Below are 21030 nucleotides of genomic sequence, written 5' to 3'. Positions count from 1 at the left end.
TCAATTTCTTGACCGATTTAGAAACTTTTTTAGAATTTGTTATGTGAATTTCTTGAGTTCACGTTATATTTCTGATCTCAACCGTCGAGAACACTGACACCAAATATAAATATGTATAAAAATATACAGAAATACACAGTTAACTTGTTTATAAGACATAGTTGTTTTATTTTAAAGAAAATCTTCACAAATTTAAATTTAAATTTTTGTTTTATTTTGTTTGAGCCAATTTTTACCGAATTTACAACTTTAACAATTATACGCTTTTTTATTTTTATGCAAGAATATTTTGATTATGGTGTTCGTTTTTTTATTCTTCTTACATCTGGATTCGAAATAAATCAATAGTTCTAAATAATGAACAAACTTTAATTAAGTAAATAAAAGGTGTGTAAATTATTAGTTATGCTGGAGACTAATATAGATATTAAACCACATGTAATGTTCACATGTGTATGTAAGTATTGGTGTTTAATATTATGTATATTTATATTAAATATAAATATACATAATATATTTTCCATAATTATACACATATGTTTACATGTGTGTATAATTAACGATGTTTAGTACTTTTCAAACCCTATAGTTTATAAATATATAATTTCTTCTCCCTGTTAAGACATCATCGGGGCTGGATATGTAGGAGACTCTGGAATGGGTCAAGAACAAATGGAGGACCTTACTAACCACCTTAATAATTCAATCATGAGCCAAGACAAGAATATGCAGTTCCAGCAACAATTACTACAACTCAAGCAGCAGCAGCATATTCAGCAACAGTTACTGCTACAACACTTCCAACAACAACAACAACAACTTGCAGAACAACACGAGCAACAAATACAGGAAAGAATAAAGGTATGTTTAACTTTTTTCTAAGAATCAATTATTTATGCATATTGGAACTATCGGGAAATATATTATACTCAGCTCTTTCTGTCTGGTAAGTAAGTATGGGAAAAGATTTATACATTAACCCTGATTTTTAGAGATCAAGACATAAGGGTAAGTTTGTGTTCTGCTAGGCTCGTCCAGGTTTGTTTCAACTGTAAGAAAAGTTTAAAGCATTGAACATGCCACTCGGAAATAAAGTAATATCTATAATTAACATGAGTTAAAAAGAATATGTAATACATAGGGTGTTAGTATTTGTTTACGTGTAGGTTTCATGTTCTGGCGTTAGGTCAGAACAGCTGTTACTTCTGTTTTAAGACAGGTTAATAACATTAATCCTGAAATCAAATATATCTTTGTAAATAAATTTTATTTCGAAACATAAGGATTAGCACAATATACAAACACTACAGAAATTATGTTCTGACAAGTAATCTGATCTGTGAAACTGATATAGTTGGCAGAAGATTTCAAAATGCATGAATAATTCTGATTGACGGCTTAGTAGATAACGAACATTTTTTGTTTATTATTTTTGCATATGAGGATTTTATATGTAACATTCTTGAAAGGTTATTTTTATGCTCTCTAGGAGTACCTGGACCAACAGAAGAAGATTAAGGACCAGAAACTGGAGAGAGAAAGAAGAGAAAATGAAAAACTAGAATCTTTGAAGCAAAAAGAGAAACACGAGCAAAGTAAGTTGTTTAAATTTGAATTTTCTTTCATTTTCGCCCAACTTCTTAATCTCCTCCATAACAACAAACATGAAAAAGATCAACGATATTTATCTATCTACAGGTGCTGTAGCTTCGTCTGAAGTAAAACAAAGACTTCTAGAGTTTGTTCTCAGTAAAAAACAGAGAGAAGCTGCCGTTGGTAGTGCAGATAATTCACCGCCTAACCTACGAGACTGGTAAGAACCTTAAACCAAATCTGAGTTTGATGTTAAAATATTTGTTGTTGTGTTAGTGAATAACTAGATATGAAGAAACATGGATATCTACAGGAAAATATTATTAAAACAGAAAAGGATGGTAAATTAGTATGGCTGATTTCAAAATGGTATGAAAAAGTAAAATTTCGCACAATAAATGCTCTTTGAGGAAGAACAAACGTTGTTTCATCTTACATTGAAAATTAAAGTGCTTACTTATTTATGGATATAATTAGTGCGTAGTGTAACGAACAATCGTAATTAGTCTTAACAGATTGTATGATATATTCACTAGCCGAATTTTAGACCAAAAATACTATCCCAGACAGCTTTTTAAGTGTATAGTAGAAACCTAAGTTCTTAATACTATCCCCGGACAGCTTGTTAAGTGAATAGTAGAAACCTAAGTTCTTAATACTATCCCCGGACAGCTTATTAAGTGAATAGTAGAAACCTAAGTTCTTAATACTATCCCCGGACAGCTTATTAAGTGAATAGTAGAAACCTAAGTTCTCTTTCTGTAAACGAACCATAGAAAAAAGAAAGAAAAGGAAAAGATCCTTAAGCAAAAATGACAGATGTTTAACTTTATTAAATCTTTCTTAGAATAAATGATATTGCGTTATTTTTTCCGGTACATACAGAAACAGTGTTCACTAGTAGTTGGTATTGTGTTTTGTTTGGTTCACACAAAAACAGTGCTCATTAATAACTGAACTAATGTATCTCATTAATAACTGAACTAATGTATACACATACGGAAACGATGATCATTAATAACTGATGTAGTATTTTGCTCGGTACGTAAAGAAACAATAACTGATCTTGTGTATACACAGAAACAGTGTTCATTAGTTATTTTCTAATCCCTTTAATATCTCATTACCACTGAAGGTTTATGAAACATTATTCTAGAAAATGTATAAAAGAATAATGTTATAAGTTACAAGGTTAAATTTTTATATTCACTTGCGTAATATTATAAGCGTAAAACTACCCTGCTTGTCTTTATTTTATAAACGCAGTAAGAGTGTTTACGAATTTCAATACGCATGTACGTGAACTAATATTCTGTTGATTAGAGCATCTTTCAAAACAGGGTTTCACAGACTGATGTACAGAGGTTACACGAAACAATTAATGGAAAAACGATAAGATTTTTATCTTATTATGATTTTAGAGAAGACTGCGTGTTTGTTTATCTTCTAACTCCTTCTAGACATTTTGATTTAAACCTGTCAAATATCAACTAGGAATGTGTCAAGAACAAGTTTGCTGTTTTTTCAAAATACACAGACTTCATTGCTCCAGTGATGGCTAAATATAGATCAGTCTGTGAGGGTGGCTACTAGGGATACTGATGGGATTTCTCCGGTATCATCTTTCATTAGATGGGAGAAAAATACAGTTTATGTACTTTCAATCATTGCTGGCATATTTAGGCAGAAACAAAAACACTATTTATATTTGTAACTGGCAAAACAGGAAAGTTGAAATTTCATTATTAATTTAAGTAGTTTCTTCTTCACACGTTCTTTATACATACTTTCAGTAAAGACAAACACATATTAAGTAAGATGTTTTTAAGTCACAAGTTAATTATTGCTTTTCTATAAAACAACTAAAACAGAATGAAATCAAGCCCAATGGACATGAATAACTATTGGCGTGTACTTTTAATCTTTATGTTGTCACGGTATATTGCGGGGTGAAATCAGCTTTTATAAATATTTTACCGTGCAAAGCACAGATGCTATGGGATATAATAGCTGTGTGACCTGGAGGGTCCGGTGCTATCTTGACCTCATCCTCCCTCCTTTATTTATTTACAATTAAATGCTAGACGAAACGCATCACTAGATCAAGGTTCATACTCTTTACGTGTAATTACATTTATCTTACTTCTTTCTCCAGAACCATTTCCATGAATGTAATACTTATAGCATTTAGTGCTTGTCTGTCACGTGTTTTAATTTGTCTGTGTAATAATCCTTCACTTCACAAACAATTTAGATCCTAACTCGTCATTTTTGATTATATTACGTTATCAGACGTGATTGGTGGTTTTCTACTTATGGTACGTATTGAGTGGAAACATATATACATAGAGAGAGCTGTCATCATCTTGCATGATATAGCAATCAATGGATGTTATTAAATCCATTTTATGTAGATTTTGTTAAAGCATATGAATGAGGAATCTAGGAGTTTGTTGAAGATTGGCTGTATGCTGTGAATATTTGTACATAAAAGCTATGTATGTTGATATCACTAAATACTGTAATGATTGCTTAAATTTGTATTGTTTGTACCTTTCTAGTATGTGAAGGTGCAATATTAATCTATGCTAGACAAGCATGTTCGATTGCTGGACATACGCCTTGTTTATTATGTTTAATGATATTTTCTAGTGATCCTCCTGTATTTTTACCAGACAGTTTCCTAGCATACTGTGCTTGTTGCCATTCTTTATTTCTGATCTGGATTGTATAGTTTCCTATGTTAATCTACGAGGGCTGTTCAAAAAATACGCGGACTGACGTCATAAAACAAAATGTACTTTATTTAGAAGTTACAGGTCTGGGACCCCTTCAAAGTACTCTCCTCCCCAACGCACACACTTATCCCAACGGTGTTTCCACTTGTTGAAACAGTCCTGGTACGCTTCTTTTGTAATGTCCTCCAGCTCCTTCGTCGCATTTGCCTTAATTTTGGGAATCGTCTCAAATCTTCTTCCTTTCAAGGGTCTTTTGAGTTTGGGGAACAAGACAAAATCGCAAGGAGCAAGGTCAGGTGAGTAGGGGGGGTGGGGAAGAACAGTGATCGAGTGTTTGGCCAAAAACTCACGAGTTCTGAGGGCTGAATTTCGCAGCAACGCGGTGCATCTTCAATTTTTCGGTCAAAATCTCGTAACAAGATCCAACTGATATCCCACACTCTTCAGCAAGCTCCCTGACAGTCAGACGTCGATTTGCCCGCACCAAGGTGTTGATTTTGTCGACGTGTGGGTCGTCAGTTGACGTGGAAGGACGTCCAGGACGCTCATAATCTTCAATGGACTGTCGACCATCTTTAAAACGTTCATGCCACTTGAAACATGCCGTACCCTTCATAGCAACATCACCGTAAGCCGTGTTAAGCAAAACAAAAGTTTCAGTCGCAGATTTTCCAAGTTTAACACAAAATTTCACAGCAAATCGTTGCTCCTTCAGGTCATTCATTCTGAAATCCGCCAAACGAAAAAATCGCACTTCACTTAAAACGGCGTAGCTAATACACAAATGAAGATATCTGCAATCGGAAAATGGCGTCGTAATCAGCTGATCTGTGCGAACCTAGCGACATCAAGCGGATTCCCCTGGAACCAACTGGAACCGCGCAATTCAAACAGTCCGCGTAATTTTTGAACAGCCCTCGTAGAATTATATATTAGTCCTAGGACTTTTTTCTGATGTGGCAATGTGTTGGAAAGTTCAATGTAAGTGTAATTCGAGTGGGTGTCATTGTATTTTGATTGATTCAGACAATAGTAGCAGGTTGGTTTTGGAAAATTTATTTTAATTCCATATTTCTGACAGTATTCAACTATTTAGTTTAGTACTGGTTGTAAGATTGTGGCTGATATTTAGGGAGTTCTAGAAATTTTCCATGCTACGACATCGTCTGTGAATTGAGACGTAAGAGTAAAACTTGACTCTGTAATTGGTGTGTCGCTTACATACATGATGAAGAGGATAGGACTAACTCCCTTAACCTGGGGGATAACTGCTTCATGAGTAATGTACCCTAAGCAGGTGCCCTCCACATTTACACTGACTGTATTATACAAGCAGCTGCTCAATGTATTTCTAAAACCTCGACACGTTTTCCACTATATCCTCGTCCATGGTGGAATCCTGCCTGCCACATGGCACGGAAGGCTCAAAAACGAGCCTGGGATACTTTCCTGAGATATCTTACACTTTCGAATCGCATCGCTTTCCAGCGGGCCTGTGCACGTGCTCGATGGGTGAGACGTCAAAGCCAGAAGGAATTTTGGATTACGTTTACAACCGGCGTATCCTTTACCACCAATTCTAAAGTCATATAGAACAAGATTCGAAATGTTAGTGGGCAATATCACTCTGTCCCCATCTCGATCTTGCTCTCTGATAACCAAGAAGTGGCTAATACCCAGAGCATCGCCGATATTCTAGGTGAAAGCTTTTGCCGGATATCTAACACTTCTGCTTCTTCTTTCACCTTCTTAGCCATCAAGACTCGGGCAGAGTGATCACCTCTTTCCTTTTGAGCTGATTATCTCTATGACTATAATCGTCCCTTTACAATGGTGGAACTCAAACTGGCCCTTCATCGGTCTGGCAGTATATCAGTTGGACCTGATGATATACACTATGAGATGCTGCGCCATCTATCTCCTGCTTCTCTTGCTATCCTTCTGGTTGTTTTTAACCGAATCTGGCAGGAGAATGTTTTTTCCTGATGCCTGGCGCCAGACTATTGTTCTGCCTTTCTCCAAGCCTGGGAAGGATCCCAAGATTCCTTCAAACTACCGTCCAATTGCTTTGAGGAGCTGTTTCTGTGAGACCTTAGAGAGGATGGTTAATGCTCGTCTTGTTTGGTTCCTCAAATCAAACAACCTCCTCTCTCCCACCCAGTGTGGGTTCCGACGACAGCGCTCCACCATGGACCACCATTTTCGACCAGATTCGACTTGAAACGTCAATCAGAGAAGCCTTTTTCAAACGACAACATCTTGTATCAATATTCTTTGCCATTGAGAAGGCTTATGATACAACATGGAGGTATGGAATTTTGCGAAACTTCCATATATATGGGCTACGTGGTCATTTGCCCATTTTTATTAAAAATTTTTAATGGACAGGAGGTTCCAAGTCTTGTGGGTTCAACACTTTCCAGTTCTTTTCTACGGGAACTTGGAGTCCCTCATGGTTGTGTTCTGAATGTCACACTTTTCAGTATAAAAATTAATGTCATTACTGAACAACTCCCTCTCACTGTTGCTAACAAGCTTTATGTCGACGACTTTCACATTTCATGTCAGTCGTCGAACATGAGGTATACTGAGCGGCAGCTACAGATTGCCCTTAATTGTTTACTGAAGTGGACCACAGCAAACGGCTTTAACTTCTCTCTCTCTAAAACCGTTTGCATGCACTTTTGCCGCCAATGGGGTATTCACTATGATCCTGAACTCCGTATCAGTGAAGTTGAGCTGCCTGTGATCTCTGATACTAAGTTATTGGGGCTTACCTTTGACCATAAGCTAACCTTTATACCACACATCAAGCAGCTACCGGTCAAATGTACAAGAGCACTGAACATCCTTCGTGTCCTCTCTTCCACCATTGGGGAGCGGATCAACGTTCTATGCTAAAGATATATCGTTATCTTATTCGATCGAAACTCGACTATGGATCACTGGTATATAGCTCTGCTAGACCATCGGCCTTAAAGATGCTAGACTCTATTCATCATCAAGGACTTCAGTTCTGCACTGGGACTTTCCGTACTTCCCTAGTTCAGAGCTTATACATAGAGTCTCATGAACCTTCTTTGCATCTCCGCTGTTTGCAACTGTCTTTGCTATATGCTTCAAAACATCATTTCTTATCAAAGCATCCCACCTGGGTTGTGTTTTCCTTCCTTGATGGGCCATACTTTACAGACCAGACGGTCTGCCATTGCTCCTTTTCGCCTTCGTATCCAGGCAAAGTTAGATGAATTGGATTTGTCCTTGGATAACATTGCTGTATCCACTGGTAAGCCCATCCAACCATGGCTTCTTACAGTCCCCATTTGTGAGCTATCTTTAAGTCATCTGAGAAAAGTAGACACTCCTGATTGGAAATACTGTTTGCTATTTGCTGAACATCATTCTAACCATCCTTCCATTCCTATTTATACAGATGGTTCGAAATCAGGTGACTGTGTGGGCTCTGCCATAGTTTGTTTTGGTTCGGTGGTTGTGCGCAGAATCCCCTCTACAGCTTCTGTGTTCATTGCTGAACTGTACGCCATTTCTCTTGACCTGGATCACATAGAAGCTAAGCAGTACTCAAACTGCACGATTTATACTGAATCGCTTAGTTCTCTACTGGCCCTGGAATCGCTTCACGTTGGTTCACACCTTGTTCTTGCTGATATTCAAAACCGACTGACCCATTTCTCTTTAACATCTACTTCTATCCAGTTTTTCTGGATACCGGGCCACGTTGGTATTCGCGGGAACGAGCTCGCTGATACTGCAGCTAAGTCTATCTGCTCTGGTACTATCACCGCTGTGTCTGTCACATACATGGATTATGGTCCTGTATTCAAGGCTCGGCTTCGTGCCAGTTGGCAGTCGACTTGGAATGAGCAACGCGAAAACAAGCTTTTTCAAATAAAACCCTGTATTGGACTTTGGCCGTCTTGCTACCATAAGGATCGGAAAGAGGAAGTTGTTCTAACTAGATTACGCATTGGTCACAGTTTTTTAACTCATCGTTTTCTTTTATCTGGAACTGATGCACCAGTGTGTAGTTTGTGTAACACTCAGATCACAATAAACCACTTTTTACTTTCTTGTCATCGTTATGATTCTCAACGACGGCACCATTTTACACATGTTCTGTCCCAAGGTTTGTCCATAACGTTAGACAGTGTTATTGATGATGGTGACACTGTCCACCTTGGTAATGTGTTTAGTTTTTTAAAGGCCATTGATCTTTTTAATGCCATATAAGTTTTTTAATATATACTTTATACCTTTTTAATGTGGTTCCCTTTTAAAAATCACAGTTCATCTAGTTCAATTTGAAATTAGAAATTGGCGGTAACATTAAATAACTCGAAATCAGGACTGGAAAGTCCAACTTCAGGTGACTGATGGTGGTTTTTGTACTTACCTGTTAATCTTCCTGGCGAGTTATGATTATTACAGTCACGCTACAGAAAGTCCTTTACAACTTGAATTACTCTTTTTCTCTTGACGTTGTAGACTAGATGTAAACATTGGTTTTATGCTATTTATTTATTTAAAACTTTGTTTTACCTTACTTTCCTTTTATGAATTTTACTGAATTTACTTTTACTTTTTTACCGGACGTTTGGTGCAGATAGCCTAGCTGCTTTGTGCCATAAAACACTAAATCAACCAACCAACCAATCCACATTCACTCTAGATTTTCATTTTGTAACTAGCGAATAATACTTATTGGTAATTTCATTTGTTTCATACAGTGTTAAATGCTTCATCTACGTATATTAGGCCTGGCATGGCCAAGCGCGTAATTCGCGGGTTCGCGCCCGCGTCGCGCTAAACATGCTCGCCCTCCCAGCCGTGGGGGTGTATAATGTGACGGTCAATCCCACTATTCGTTGGTAAAAGAGTAGCCCAAGAGTTGGCGGTGGGTGGTGATGACTAGCTGCCTTCCCTCTAGTCTTACACTGCTAAATTAGGGATGGCTAGCACAGATAGCCCTCGAGTAGCTTTGTGCGAAATTCCAAAACAAACAAACAAACAAAAATCTACGTATATCTAAAAGGGAGGCTACCGTGCATTTGTTTTGATTAAAGCTATATAAATGGTTCCAGTTAATCTGATGAAATTATCTGTGTGTTACCAAAATGTTTTAAAACCATTTTGTATTTCAGGCAATTTTGACCTTATTTCTAGGAACGTGAACAATCTCGTTTTTATTATTCTTTCTAAAACTTTACTTATACAGCTGACCAAATTAAATGGTCAGTAACTCACTTAGTCAGACTGATTGGACAGTAGCTTTCCAATATATTCGCTGGTTTTATTTCATTTAGAAACATGAGAACATTTGCTTGCAACCAAGAGGCTTGGATATAACCTGAGTAAAGGAATAAATTAAAGACAACTGTAAAGTGGTCAAAGAATCTTTGAGTACAGTTTTTGAGAAGAATGAATTGTATGTCGTCTTCTCCCGGTGTTATGTTTTCAGTATTTTTTATATATGGAATTTTTCTAGCTATATCATTATTTTATGTTTGTTTTTTATTTTGATGGTTGATGGTGTCAGCAGGAAAAGTTGGAGTATAAACGTGTTTTTTGTTATAAAATGTGTATTATTTAATATTATTATACAGTAAGTTACTGTATTAAAATAATAAGTGTTCATATCTGGTTCGTTAAGTTTTGAATGTGTTTCTCAAATGTTATTTCAAAGTTTCTGTTTTTGTATGTTTGTATAGGGTATCTTGTTTGCATAATTTAGTGTTGAATAGGTTTTTTGGACGTTTTGAATATTTGTGAATCGTTTCAAAGAGTGTCCAAAATTCCTTTGGATTTGTATATTCATTTAGTTGTGAATAGTGTGTGTATATTTATGTTTTTCTTATAGCAAAGCCACATCGAACTATCTGCTGAGTTAACCCTTGATTTTAGTGTTGTAAATATAGTGAATAGTAAGGATCGCATTTATTTTCTCTTAACTGTTTTATTTCGTTTCGTATTTTGTTTCCTAGTGTATTTACTTGCATTTTGATATGTGGGTCTCTATTGTTTATGTATGTTCTTTTTAGATGTCTACGTTCTTTTATTACATTTATTATTTGTGTATGTAATTTCCATCTGTTATAACTTGTACATTGTTTTTGTTTTGGCATGGACTGGTCTGCAGCTTTGTAAGGCACTCTATAATTGTTTGGCAGTAGTTGTCTACATCCGATGGTTTCTCGACTCGATTTGTTGTGGCGTCTGGTAGTAATGTATCAACAATGTTTGCGAAATCATTCACATTTTTTTTTCATCATTTATTTTTAGTCTGCCTATTTGTTTATTATGGTGTGGCTCGAGATAGAAGAACCACCAGATAGATAAATGATCACTTGCACAGGTACATTTACTATTAATCCCAGTTTGAGTGAACGTAAGACATCACTCTCCTCACTTCTGCACAGACACGTCACTGTTTCCTTTCTTTCAAATTACAAAAATTGCACCACATTTTATTAATTTATGTCAGAATTAATTTATCTTAATAAAGGATAAATGTTTAAAACATTAATTTTTGCTGTTAGGTTTTTTTTCTAATTAGGCTTAGGCTTGTACTTCAAAAACAAGAAGTGGTACGGAAACCTTAAAAGTTTGAGAACCACTTTTCTAAAGTTTTGTAAGGCGTTTTGCACTAAGTAACAAATGTTCAAAATTTATCCCACCGGAGACTTAATGCACAAATCTATAATCACACCGTGACTCACCTCCTACCTCTTACATTTCTAGCCCCTAAAGGGGCAGCAGATCACGTCAACATAAATCTCTGGACTAAGTCTCAACATCTACCGTTTCTTCTCTTTGCAGGCACTCTGTATTCGGCAAGTATGACGACGATTTTCCACTTCGGAAAACAGGTAGATCTTTCTATATGCGTTGTGTTAAAGAAATAACATTTTCTGTCTAACATAGCAACTGACAAATTGAATGTGTCTTTTACATATAAAGTATTAGAAAAATAACAGAAACTAACAAGCTATAATAAGTTCTTATTATAAATACATACTATTTATTTTGTACTCCATGTACTATTGGTTAGAGGACATTACGAGCTAGTTGTATTATAATTAATATGATATAACTGTGGTTCTCCTTTGCGTGCATGGAGACTGCTTTTCAATGTGAAAGAAATTAATCAATCTAAGACGTACCGTTGAAAGTTCCAGCACGTGAAGTTCTAACATGTTAGAGTTAACAAAACTGGAAGTATTAGGTATCTAACAAATTACACCTAATAAAACATATTATAATTTTACAATGTTTTGAATCGTTGTATCTGTAACCACAAAGAACGATGTATTCTAAATAAATAATGAAGAATGTCCTCAAACAAATCATTATAATTATTTTTGCGCAGTTAAATGACAATAGAGGTGGTTAAAGAGATAAAAGATAATAATCCATATAATTATTTTCAAATAACTTTTACGAGTTTCAGGATTTTTCGGTTACCTTTAACCTCAGCTAGAAACAAAAAGTTTGCTGTTTACCATAATCACTATTGACCAACAACAAAAATAATATCGCAAACGACAGTCAGACCAGTTAACTAGCAAATGTCTTTCTCGGTCAACAAATTTGCATCACTTTATATTCTCAGCAAAATAACGGTAAGGCTTATAAAGAGATTAAAACAAGAAACGCATGTTTGAATTTATATAAATTAATATACACTGCATTCAGCAACTTGGCTGATATGTCTACACATAGAAGAGAATAAATGGTGATTTCTTTTTCCAACTACTTGAACTATGTAGTGGCTTAACGGACACGTCGTGGAAGGAAATTGTGTAAATGTGACTTGTTTCGATTCTGCATACGGATATCCTTATCGATTGTCTTACATTTTGTTGTTTGAATCACATAGGCAACTTTTATCACTAACCTTTGTGTTTATGGGTTCTCGTCTTTTGCAAGGCACTGCACTTTACTTACTAAGTCTGTGGTGCGACTTCTTTCAGATATCTGTGTGGATGATCCTAGGTCCCCACTTGATCCACATTTCTGTGTTTTCCACTGCTATTAAGTACAAGGAATATTATCTCGTCTTAAAAATTCTAAATCCGCAATCATAATACATCTTTATGATTTGAATGTATGAATATTTTGCGTCAGGAAAGGCTGTTACACAACCTTCCTAAAAGCGATCAAGTTTAAATGGCACCATGAAATGTCAGACAATGTACAAATGATGCACTGTTACTTGCTGAAAAACAACATTATATTGACTATATTTCTCACGTGATTTCACTGATTCGCGTATTCAAAATTATTTGTATATCATTCCTTCAACCCACTTTAGGGCGCTCGACTCGCAATCTGACGAATCCTCGTCACATCAAATATGCTCACCCTTTCAGCTGTGGGGGCGTTATAATCCCACTATTCGCTGCTAAAAGAGTAGCCCAAGAGCTGGCGATGGGTGGTGATGACTAGCTGCCTTCCCTCTAGTCTTACTCTAGTAAGTTAGGGACGGCTAGCGTAGATAGCCCTTATGTGGCTTTGCGCGAAATTAAAAACAACAACAAACAAACAATCTACTTTATATATGTTTATTCAATAAACTGTAAGATGTGACAAAGCAATGTAATACAGAATGTTTACATTAATATTAAAAATCGCCTACCTGTTTAAAGAACACTCTTACAAATGGAGAATACATAAAAAATGTGTATAAAATAGTGACCACTTCCTGTTAACTGTTAAACACACGTCCTGTTTTTACCAACAAGACATAAACATGAATTTCGTATTTCGACAGTTCTAACGATTTGATGAATGTATTTGTGTATGCAAAACAAGCTATAATTTATGATCGGGAAGAAACCCTTTTCTTTCCTCTGTGTGTTTATTCGATTGAGTTGGGTGGCTCCAACAAAATATGCCCCCCAGTGGCTCAGTGGTATGTCTGTAGACTTACAACGCTAAAATGTGCTATATGTGGTCTATAGCCCATTGTGTAGCTTTGTGCTTAATTCAAAACAACAACAACCAACAAAATATATTAATTATAGATTGATAATTATTATAAACACAGTAGTTTATTTATCGGAAACTGAAATTTTCTTTTGGATGGTTAAATCCCTAAATTGAGTGAAATTACAAATGTTATCTGAGTCACGGGGAGGAAGAAATAAAAGTCAAGTAAATCTCACTTGTAGTGTTTCTCTTTCGAAAATATTTTATTTTCAACGTTAAAGAGTTTGTTCCTGTTGGGGAAGAAGTCTTTCCACAGCTAACTTTCCAGATCAGGGTTAAAAAGTAATATTTAAAGATCAAATTGAGAGCAAGAAAACACCCATATAGTAACAGACAAGTTGCCATTTAATGTTTGATAAGGATAATAACAATAATTCGATATACTATTCTTTAAAATATATGCGGAACAATAATGATGGACAATACTTTGATTAAGTGTAAATATTAATAGAAAAATAAACCGGGACTAAGTAAATTATTCTTATAAAACATTTTGGCAAGTTTGAATACCAATCAGCTCATAGCATACTACTTTTCAAAGATCAACAATATTTTGTGGATATGCTAATGAGATCATGGAAAGCAATTCTTTGATCAACTGAAATGATCATTATGGGGCGCTATCTACTCAATGTGGCAGGCATTTACATTATAGATGGTTTGCATCCTTAGGATGATGTGGAAGACAGCTGAGCGAAAATGTTAAATTGTTTAATGTTCAAATTAGCTACATGCTGTCAAATGGCATCTACCAGATGTTTTTAACGTAACAGAATCACCGCAAATAACCTTAGGTATCTGCATATTCAAATATAAAGTGGACCATTCAAAACTGGTAAATCGTATGCTTACCAATGTAATATGTAGTTTTAAAATGACAATATGGCTATTCTACAATATCGAGATGGAAAAAATTAACTGTTGATAAACTTTAAAAGTTAGAAGATTGATTTGTTTTGAATTTCGCGTAAAGCTATACGAGAGCGATCTGTGCCTGCAGTCCCTAATTTAACAGTGTAAGACTAGTTTTTTTGTTTGTTTTTTAGTTTCGCACAAAGCTACTCGAGGGCTATCTGTGCTAGCCGTTCCTAACTTACCAGAGTAACACTAGAGGGAAGACAGCTAGTCATCACCACCCACCGGCAGCTCTTGGGCTACTCTTTTATCAAAGAATAGTGAGATTGACCGTCACATTATAACACCCCCACGGCTGAAAGGGCGATCATGTTTGGTGTGACGGGGATTCGAACCCGCGACCCTTAGATTACGAGTCGAGTACCTTAAACACCTGGCCATGCCGAGCCAAAATTTAGAGGAATTTTTAAACACCTTTGTTTAGTTTGACTTATTAAATGATTGATATATAATGAATTGTAGTCATGTTTTGAACCTAGTTGAAGCCAAGTTATCCTCTTTACACGATAATGTTAGAAAAATATTTTTGGAGGTACGAATACATTTTACGTAATTCAGTGCATTTTAAATAGTATATCAATTTTAAATTCTCGTTTACTGGTTTAAGAAACATTTTCTAGTCAATTAGTTTGTTATAACAATTGTTTTCGTTTATTTTTTAAGCTACTTTTAAATTATTCTAGTTCTGCTATTTATTTCACTTGGTTTTGATAAGAAATTATTAAATATAAAGTATAATGTAACTTATTTATTTAAATTGTGAATTCAGTAAATAGGTTGTTATTTAATTTTTCATTTTGTGTGCGTGTGTGTGTAAAGGATACACAGAAAACTAAGTTACTTCCAAATGAAACACATCAAAAAGCCATCAGGGAGAAATGTAGGGAAAAATCTGAAAAAGGAAAACCTTATACTGCTGAAACAAGGATGCTGATAAAGCCTGGAAATGGAAAGCCCCGGTTGTGTTTATGAATAAGGCATGACCCAACCTATGAAAAGATAGCAACAATTGGAGAGTTTTCATTAGTTTGTTTTGAATTTTGCGCAAAGCTACACAAGAGCTATCTGCATAAGCAGTCCCTAATTTAGCAGTGCAAAACTAGAGGAAAGGCAACTTAGCTAGTCAGCTACTCTTTTAACAACAAGTAGTGGAATTTACCGTCACATTATAATGTCCCACGGTTGAAAAGGCGAGCATGCTTGGTGGGACGTGCATTCGAACTCGTGATTCTCAGATTGCGAGTCATACCGGGCCAGAATTACAAGAAATTGAACTTATCTTCTCTAGAGGAGACCAGTTTCTAAAACATGAGACGTGAAATGGAACGAACTGTGCAGCAAGGCCAGTCTCACTGGCTCTTCTATAAGCCCGTGGTTTCCGTAATCACAGATAGTACCCCACTATATACAGAAGAAGACTAAAGCAAGGTCTTTAGGGGCAAACATATAAACCAATGAAAACAGTAACATGCAAGAGACGCTCATGTTACAGAACTCTCAATCCAAACTATTCGTATATGCTTATTTGAAAGTAATTTTAGCTCATAGCAATAACACATCTAAAGATGGCCCTCCAGGCCTAAATGTGTAAGAAGCTTGCATAAGTCAGTCTCCTGAAATTTGTGTTAAAGTACTAACATAATTGAGCAACAGATAGCATCCCCAAAATAATACTACTGCCTACATTAAACTCTTACCCAAGCCAATAAGGAACACTCTCCTATTAAAGCGTATCAAGTCATCATATTACACAATATCACTGGAAAGATTCCAGAGAAATATGTAGCTAAAGGATTTGCCTACTAGATTGAACCACTGCTACCATCAATTGGTGATTATTGAGATGGGAGTGAAATCTGGATTAACACTGCTGAATTTGTAACTGATTTCTGGTAAGACTTTGAATCTGGTCAAAACACCTTAGCAATAATTTTGTTTCTGAAACATGCCTACGACAGAGGCCAGCTGCGAATTCTTACTGATAAAATGCTAAGAATATGATTCAGTGTGATATGGGTTATGACAGTACTAACTGTCATCAAATGCAGCAAGAAACATGAAAGCTGATAATCTGATTGGATCTCTATCAATACTAATTTGCCACACATTGCCATACTAATCTGAAACATAGACAACCAAACGAGATGCCGTGTCCTAACTCTTTTTTTTTTTTTTTTTGCCCGCCATCATGCCCTAAGTTAAACGAAAAACGTAGCCTAGGTAACTAATGAATAAATATTTGGTGTAAAATTCCTATCTCTACTATACATGTAGCTACCAGTTTGGCTGCCAATTTTAATTTCATTTCTTTAAGTCACAGATATTTATGATTACATAATAGTAATAGTAAGACAGGAAAGGCACGCATGAAGGTATGTAAAATTAAAACTCAAAAACGTTTTATTCTTAAATGATTCATAAAAATCATATACAAAGATCATAATAGTAAACTTAACACTATAGTTATCTTAGTACAATGGACGTAGCGTGTATCTCTGTATCTATGTATGTTACCAAAAATTTTGCTCCATCTATTGAATGGCACCACAAATATCAATCCATAATCGTTTTCACGTTTTGGATATTTAATATTCGGACAACTAGAAAAATAGCTGTGTTATTTGCAACAACCATTTCTTTATAACAAAATTTAAATAAAAGCACTCTTCTCACAAGGACACGAATGATGGTATGTAACTTTATTTAAAGTTAAGCACAAAGCTGCACAATGGGCTATCTGTGCTCTGCCCCCCATGGGTGTTGAAATGAGTTTTTTGGTGCTGTATTAAATATGAAGATTAATAAAATTTTTATGTTTTGTCTGTGATTTACCTTCCACTGTTCTGTGCAAATAGCCTTAAATCAATGTTTTACTTTGTTCTAATACTTTTGCGCAATATACTGTACATATTTATATCGCTGAGTGATTCTTTGCCTATTCTTTATGTAACAAACATTTCTGTTTACTTTTAGTTGCTTTTCATTTCGATTTGCTTTTATTACTTTGACGTATTTGTTGTTTTTTTAACTTTTAACATTTCATTATTTAAATTAACTTCAAACTATCTTAAAATAACGATTTTGGTATTTACATCATTTTCTACAATCTGGAGATATTTCTTTAACACATTTTTTTATTTTTTGTATTTCACAAATAAACTTTTTTCACAACATATTTGAGCCTTACATTCGGGCCTGGCATGGCCTAGCGCGTTAAGGCGTGCGCTTCGTAATCTGAGGGTCGCGGGTTCGCGCCAAACATGCTCGCCCTCCCAGCCGTGGGTCGTTATAATGTGACGGTCAATCCCCCTATTCGTTGGTAAAAGAGTAGCCCAAGAGTTGGCGGTGGGTGGTGATGACTAGCTGCCTTCCCCTAGTCTTACACTGCTAAATTAGGGACGGCTAGCACAGATAGCCCTCGAGTGGCTTTGTGCGAAATTCCAAAGAAACAAACAAAAAGCCTTACATTCATAAGGCCCGGCACGACCAGGTGGTAAAGGAATTCAACTCGCAATTTACGGGTTTGAATCCCCGTTACACCAAACATGCTCGCCCTTTCAGCCGTAGGGACGTTGTAATGTGGTGGTCTAGTCTTACACTGGTAAATTGGGAACAGTTAGCGCAGATAGCCCTCGTGTAGCTTTGTGTGAAATTAAAAAACTAATAGGCATTCTTGAATGGATTCTGTATATGACTTAACGGTTACTATTTGCTTCTGAGTAGAAGACTTGGATTTTGGTTTGTGTTTTGCGTTGAGAAATTCTAAATCAAGATTATAATTTAAAAAAAAACATGAAAAATTGTTATAAGTTTTAAATGTTAAACGTTTTTAATTAAACATGTCCTGGAGGCCTGATATTCGTCAGAACAGAATAATAATTTTATAATGAAAATGTTTGAATGTGAAATTTGGCTATGTGCTTAAACTGTTATAGTTTACTTTCATCAAGGACCTTATAATATCTTTACTTGGTCTAAAGAGGATTGGAAATTGCAAAAAAATTATATTACAAAATAATGTTTGTATACAGAATTATTCAGTTTTAAGTTTGAGCAAAATTGAAAGAGGGAGAGAAATAAATAATCTTAAGTATATAGCTTTGCGTGATAAATGAGCTCATTTTCAAGACGTTCTACGGTCCTTGAAATGCTAAGATACAAGGAGGAATTGGTCGAATGAATATAATAATTATATTAATAATGCAATTTTTATTACAGGGTACTCTTAAATATTTATATTTCATCAATTTACACTATACCTATGCCCGTCTTTTAGAAACTTAGATTTAGAATGGAACTCATCCTGTCATTTGTTTTTAAACTTTTAATGCTTTATTTTTATATTAGTTTCAAAGGAATTTACCAGATCAAAATAAAGATTCATATTAGACATTGTCTACACTTAATTAAATATCTAGTTGTTCATAAACTTTTTGATATAAATGTTAGTAAGGACAATTAAAATTCTAATGAAACGTAATTGGAAAACTTCATTCCTGTGTTAAAATAATTGTAAAAACAAACGCATAAGTGGAAAGAAAAAACCTTTGACATATAAAGATGAAAATTAAATGCTACTTGAGATTACCATCCTGTGACGTGTCTTACTGAATTTTAAATGACTGAATTAGGGCTGTCAAAAAAGGGAAGTTACAAAGATAATTAAGATAGTACCTGTGTTAGAGAAATGCGTTATGGAATATAGATCACCAATGGATTAAAAACCTTTCAAAACATAGAAACATATAACAGTAGTTCTCTTGCTGAAGAATATCTTTCACATCACGTATAAAATAACTTGTTTTAATTATTTCTACAAAGCTACTTAAAATTAAAAAATTAATACTTTTATTAGTCTCTCTGACTGCCTTACTGAACTTTTGCATTAGTTCCGTAATTTGTAACCCTAAAATTACGTGAACTTATTGCATGGCTTGCGTTTTTAGTAATACACTAATCAGTTAATTTAAAACAACATAGACTGACTAAATAAAATGCTCGCATTTTTAACTGCCTGGAATGACGAGTAGAATAGCGGTTGGTGATGTTACGTTCTGTCCTTCCATAGCATCCGAGCCCAACCTTAAAGTCCGTTCCGTGTTGAAGCAAATGGTAATAGAGAGGCGCAGTAGCCCTTTATTAAGACGCAAAGACAAAGGGCCTACTCCTGTGAAGAAGAGACCATCTGTTGCAAGTACGGTGTTCTTTGTTTGTTCCATTATTATGTACATCTCAAGTGTGATATGATCAGTTGCTGTTGATGCTGTTTTCGCCTCGAATGATGTGTACTTAACATAGCATGTTAACGATACTTAAGCATGCAGTGCTTGATTTTGAATTTGTTTACGATTATTAACACAGTAATCTTATAAAAACTGGATTTAAATTAGTAATATTTTACTTGTTGAGTTTAAACCAAATTGTATGATATTCATATATTTCTGGAAGATGTTTTTTAATATTGTTTGTTTGTTTGTTTTCCTGCACAGAAAGCTGACTTTTGTTTAAATAATGTTCACAACTACTGTATTCAGTATTACAAACATTGTTTCAACATCGTTCGATTAAAATGTATTATTATTCACGATTGTAATATAATGCATTTCATCTATTTTAAACATTTCTCAATAATCAGATTGTTTTAATCCAAACGCCTATCCTCGGTGACTCAGCAGTAATTCTAAGAGCTTGTCACGCTAAAAATCGGATTTCGACACCCGTGGTTGGCAGAGCAAAAATAGCCCATTGTGTAGCTTTGTGCTTAACAATAAATAGGAAAGTATTCGAAACTGACACATCATGATAAAACAATATATGTAATGTTGTAGAGACACACAATGTGACTTTGGTAAAATTTTTCTTTTAAATGTTGGAAAAATAAAATATAAATTTTGGGTCACTTAATTATTTCAACATTCAGTGTCTTTACACAGTTATCTATATTGTTTGAATTTCAAATTTTCTAATAAAAATGTCTTAATACTTGGAGACGTTTTTCTTGACATGAAAATTGTTGGTTGGTTTGTTACAGTAGATGGAAGTAGTAGTAAATCTGATTCAGGACCAGAATCGCCACCAGAGGGAGCTAGTATCCATTCCCTCCACTCTAGTAATGGCAGTACTCCAATACAAGAGGTAAGGCTATGGATAAAATGTGTTTACTTATATTATTCTTTATATTTATTTTAAATAAATTGTAACCATGACTTTGTTATAACGGCTTCGTTGCATTTGTTATTAATTAACATTGTTAAGTTATATATATATGTGTGTGTTCTACTGCGTAATAAAAATAAAATATTCGTATACAATCTCGCACTATTTGTTGCCTTTGTGATCAGGCGTCAAGTATTTCATCAAAGACGAAATGTATTTTGTTGTTCTAACAAATGCGTTTTGACTAAAGTAGTTAAGTAAGATTAAATGTAACGCGTAAGGATTTTTATTTTAGTATATTTTAAAAATTCGCTATTCAACATATTTTAGATCCCTGTATGAACATCGTTGTTTCAGAGTGTTATACAAGTGAGGAAAAATTTTATGAGATTTGACGCATGAAAACTAAACAACAAGCGTTCACTTCATCTAAGTTATTCTCAATCTGTAACGTTATAAAATCGGCAAGTTTAATAATCTCAAAGCATCTAAACACTGAAAAAGATAGTCATGCATATAGAAATCAGCTTATGTGAGTTGACAATACTGAGTGAGTTCCATTTAACAGTAATATTGCAAAAATTCGTTTGTGAATATATAGATTCAACATCATTACGTT

General features: G+C 35.0%; 1 protein-coding gene across 22 annotated transcripts in view; it reads left to right on the top strand.

The window, feature by feature from the left end:
* LOC143233833 (histone deacetylase 4-like) overlaps positions 1–21030 on the top strand; it is a 149949-nt gene that overhangs the window by 91761 nt on the left and 37158 nt on the right. For 20 of the 22 annotated variants that reach the window (XM_076470588.1, XM_076470585.1, XM_076470573.1 and 17 more), the window contains 6 exons: positions 623–861; positions 1490–1595; positions 1699–1813; positions 11169–11218; positions 19324–19449; positions 20287–20390. In XM_076470588.1, coding sequence (XP_076326703.1) covers positions 623–861; positions 1490–1595; positions 1699–1813; positions 11169–11218; positions 19324–19449; positions 20287–20390 — 740 coding nt within the window. The remainder of the gene's footprint in view (positions 1–622; positions 862–1489; positions 1596–1698; positions 1814–11168; positions 11219–19323; positions 19450–20286; positions 20391–21030) is intronic. The other 2 variants (XM_076470591.1, XM_076470590.1) reach the window with 1 other exon arrangement.

Source organism: Tachypleus tridentatus, chromosome 12 (genome assembly GCF_004210375.1).
Source record: "Tachypleus tridentatus isolate NWPU-2018 chromosome 12, ASM421037v1, whole genome shotgun sequence".
NCBI lineage: Eukaryota > Metazoa > Arthropoda > Merostomata > Xiphosura > Limulidae > Tachypleus > Tachypleus tridentatus.
This window is presented reverse-complemented; position numbering and strand designations above follow the sequence as displayed.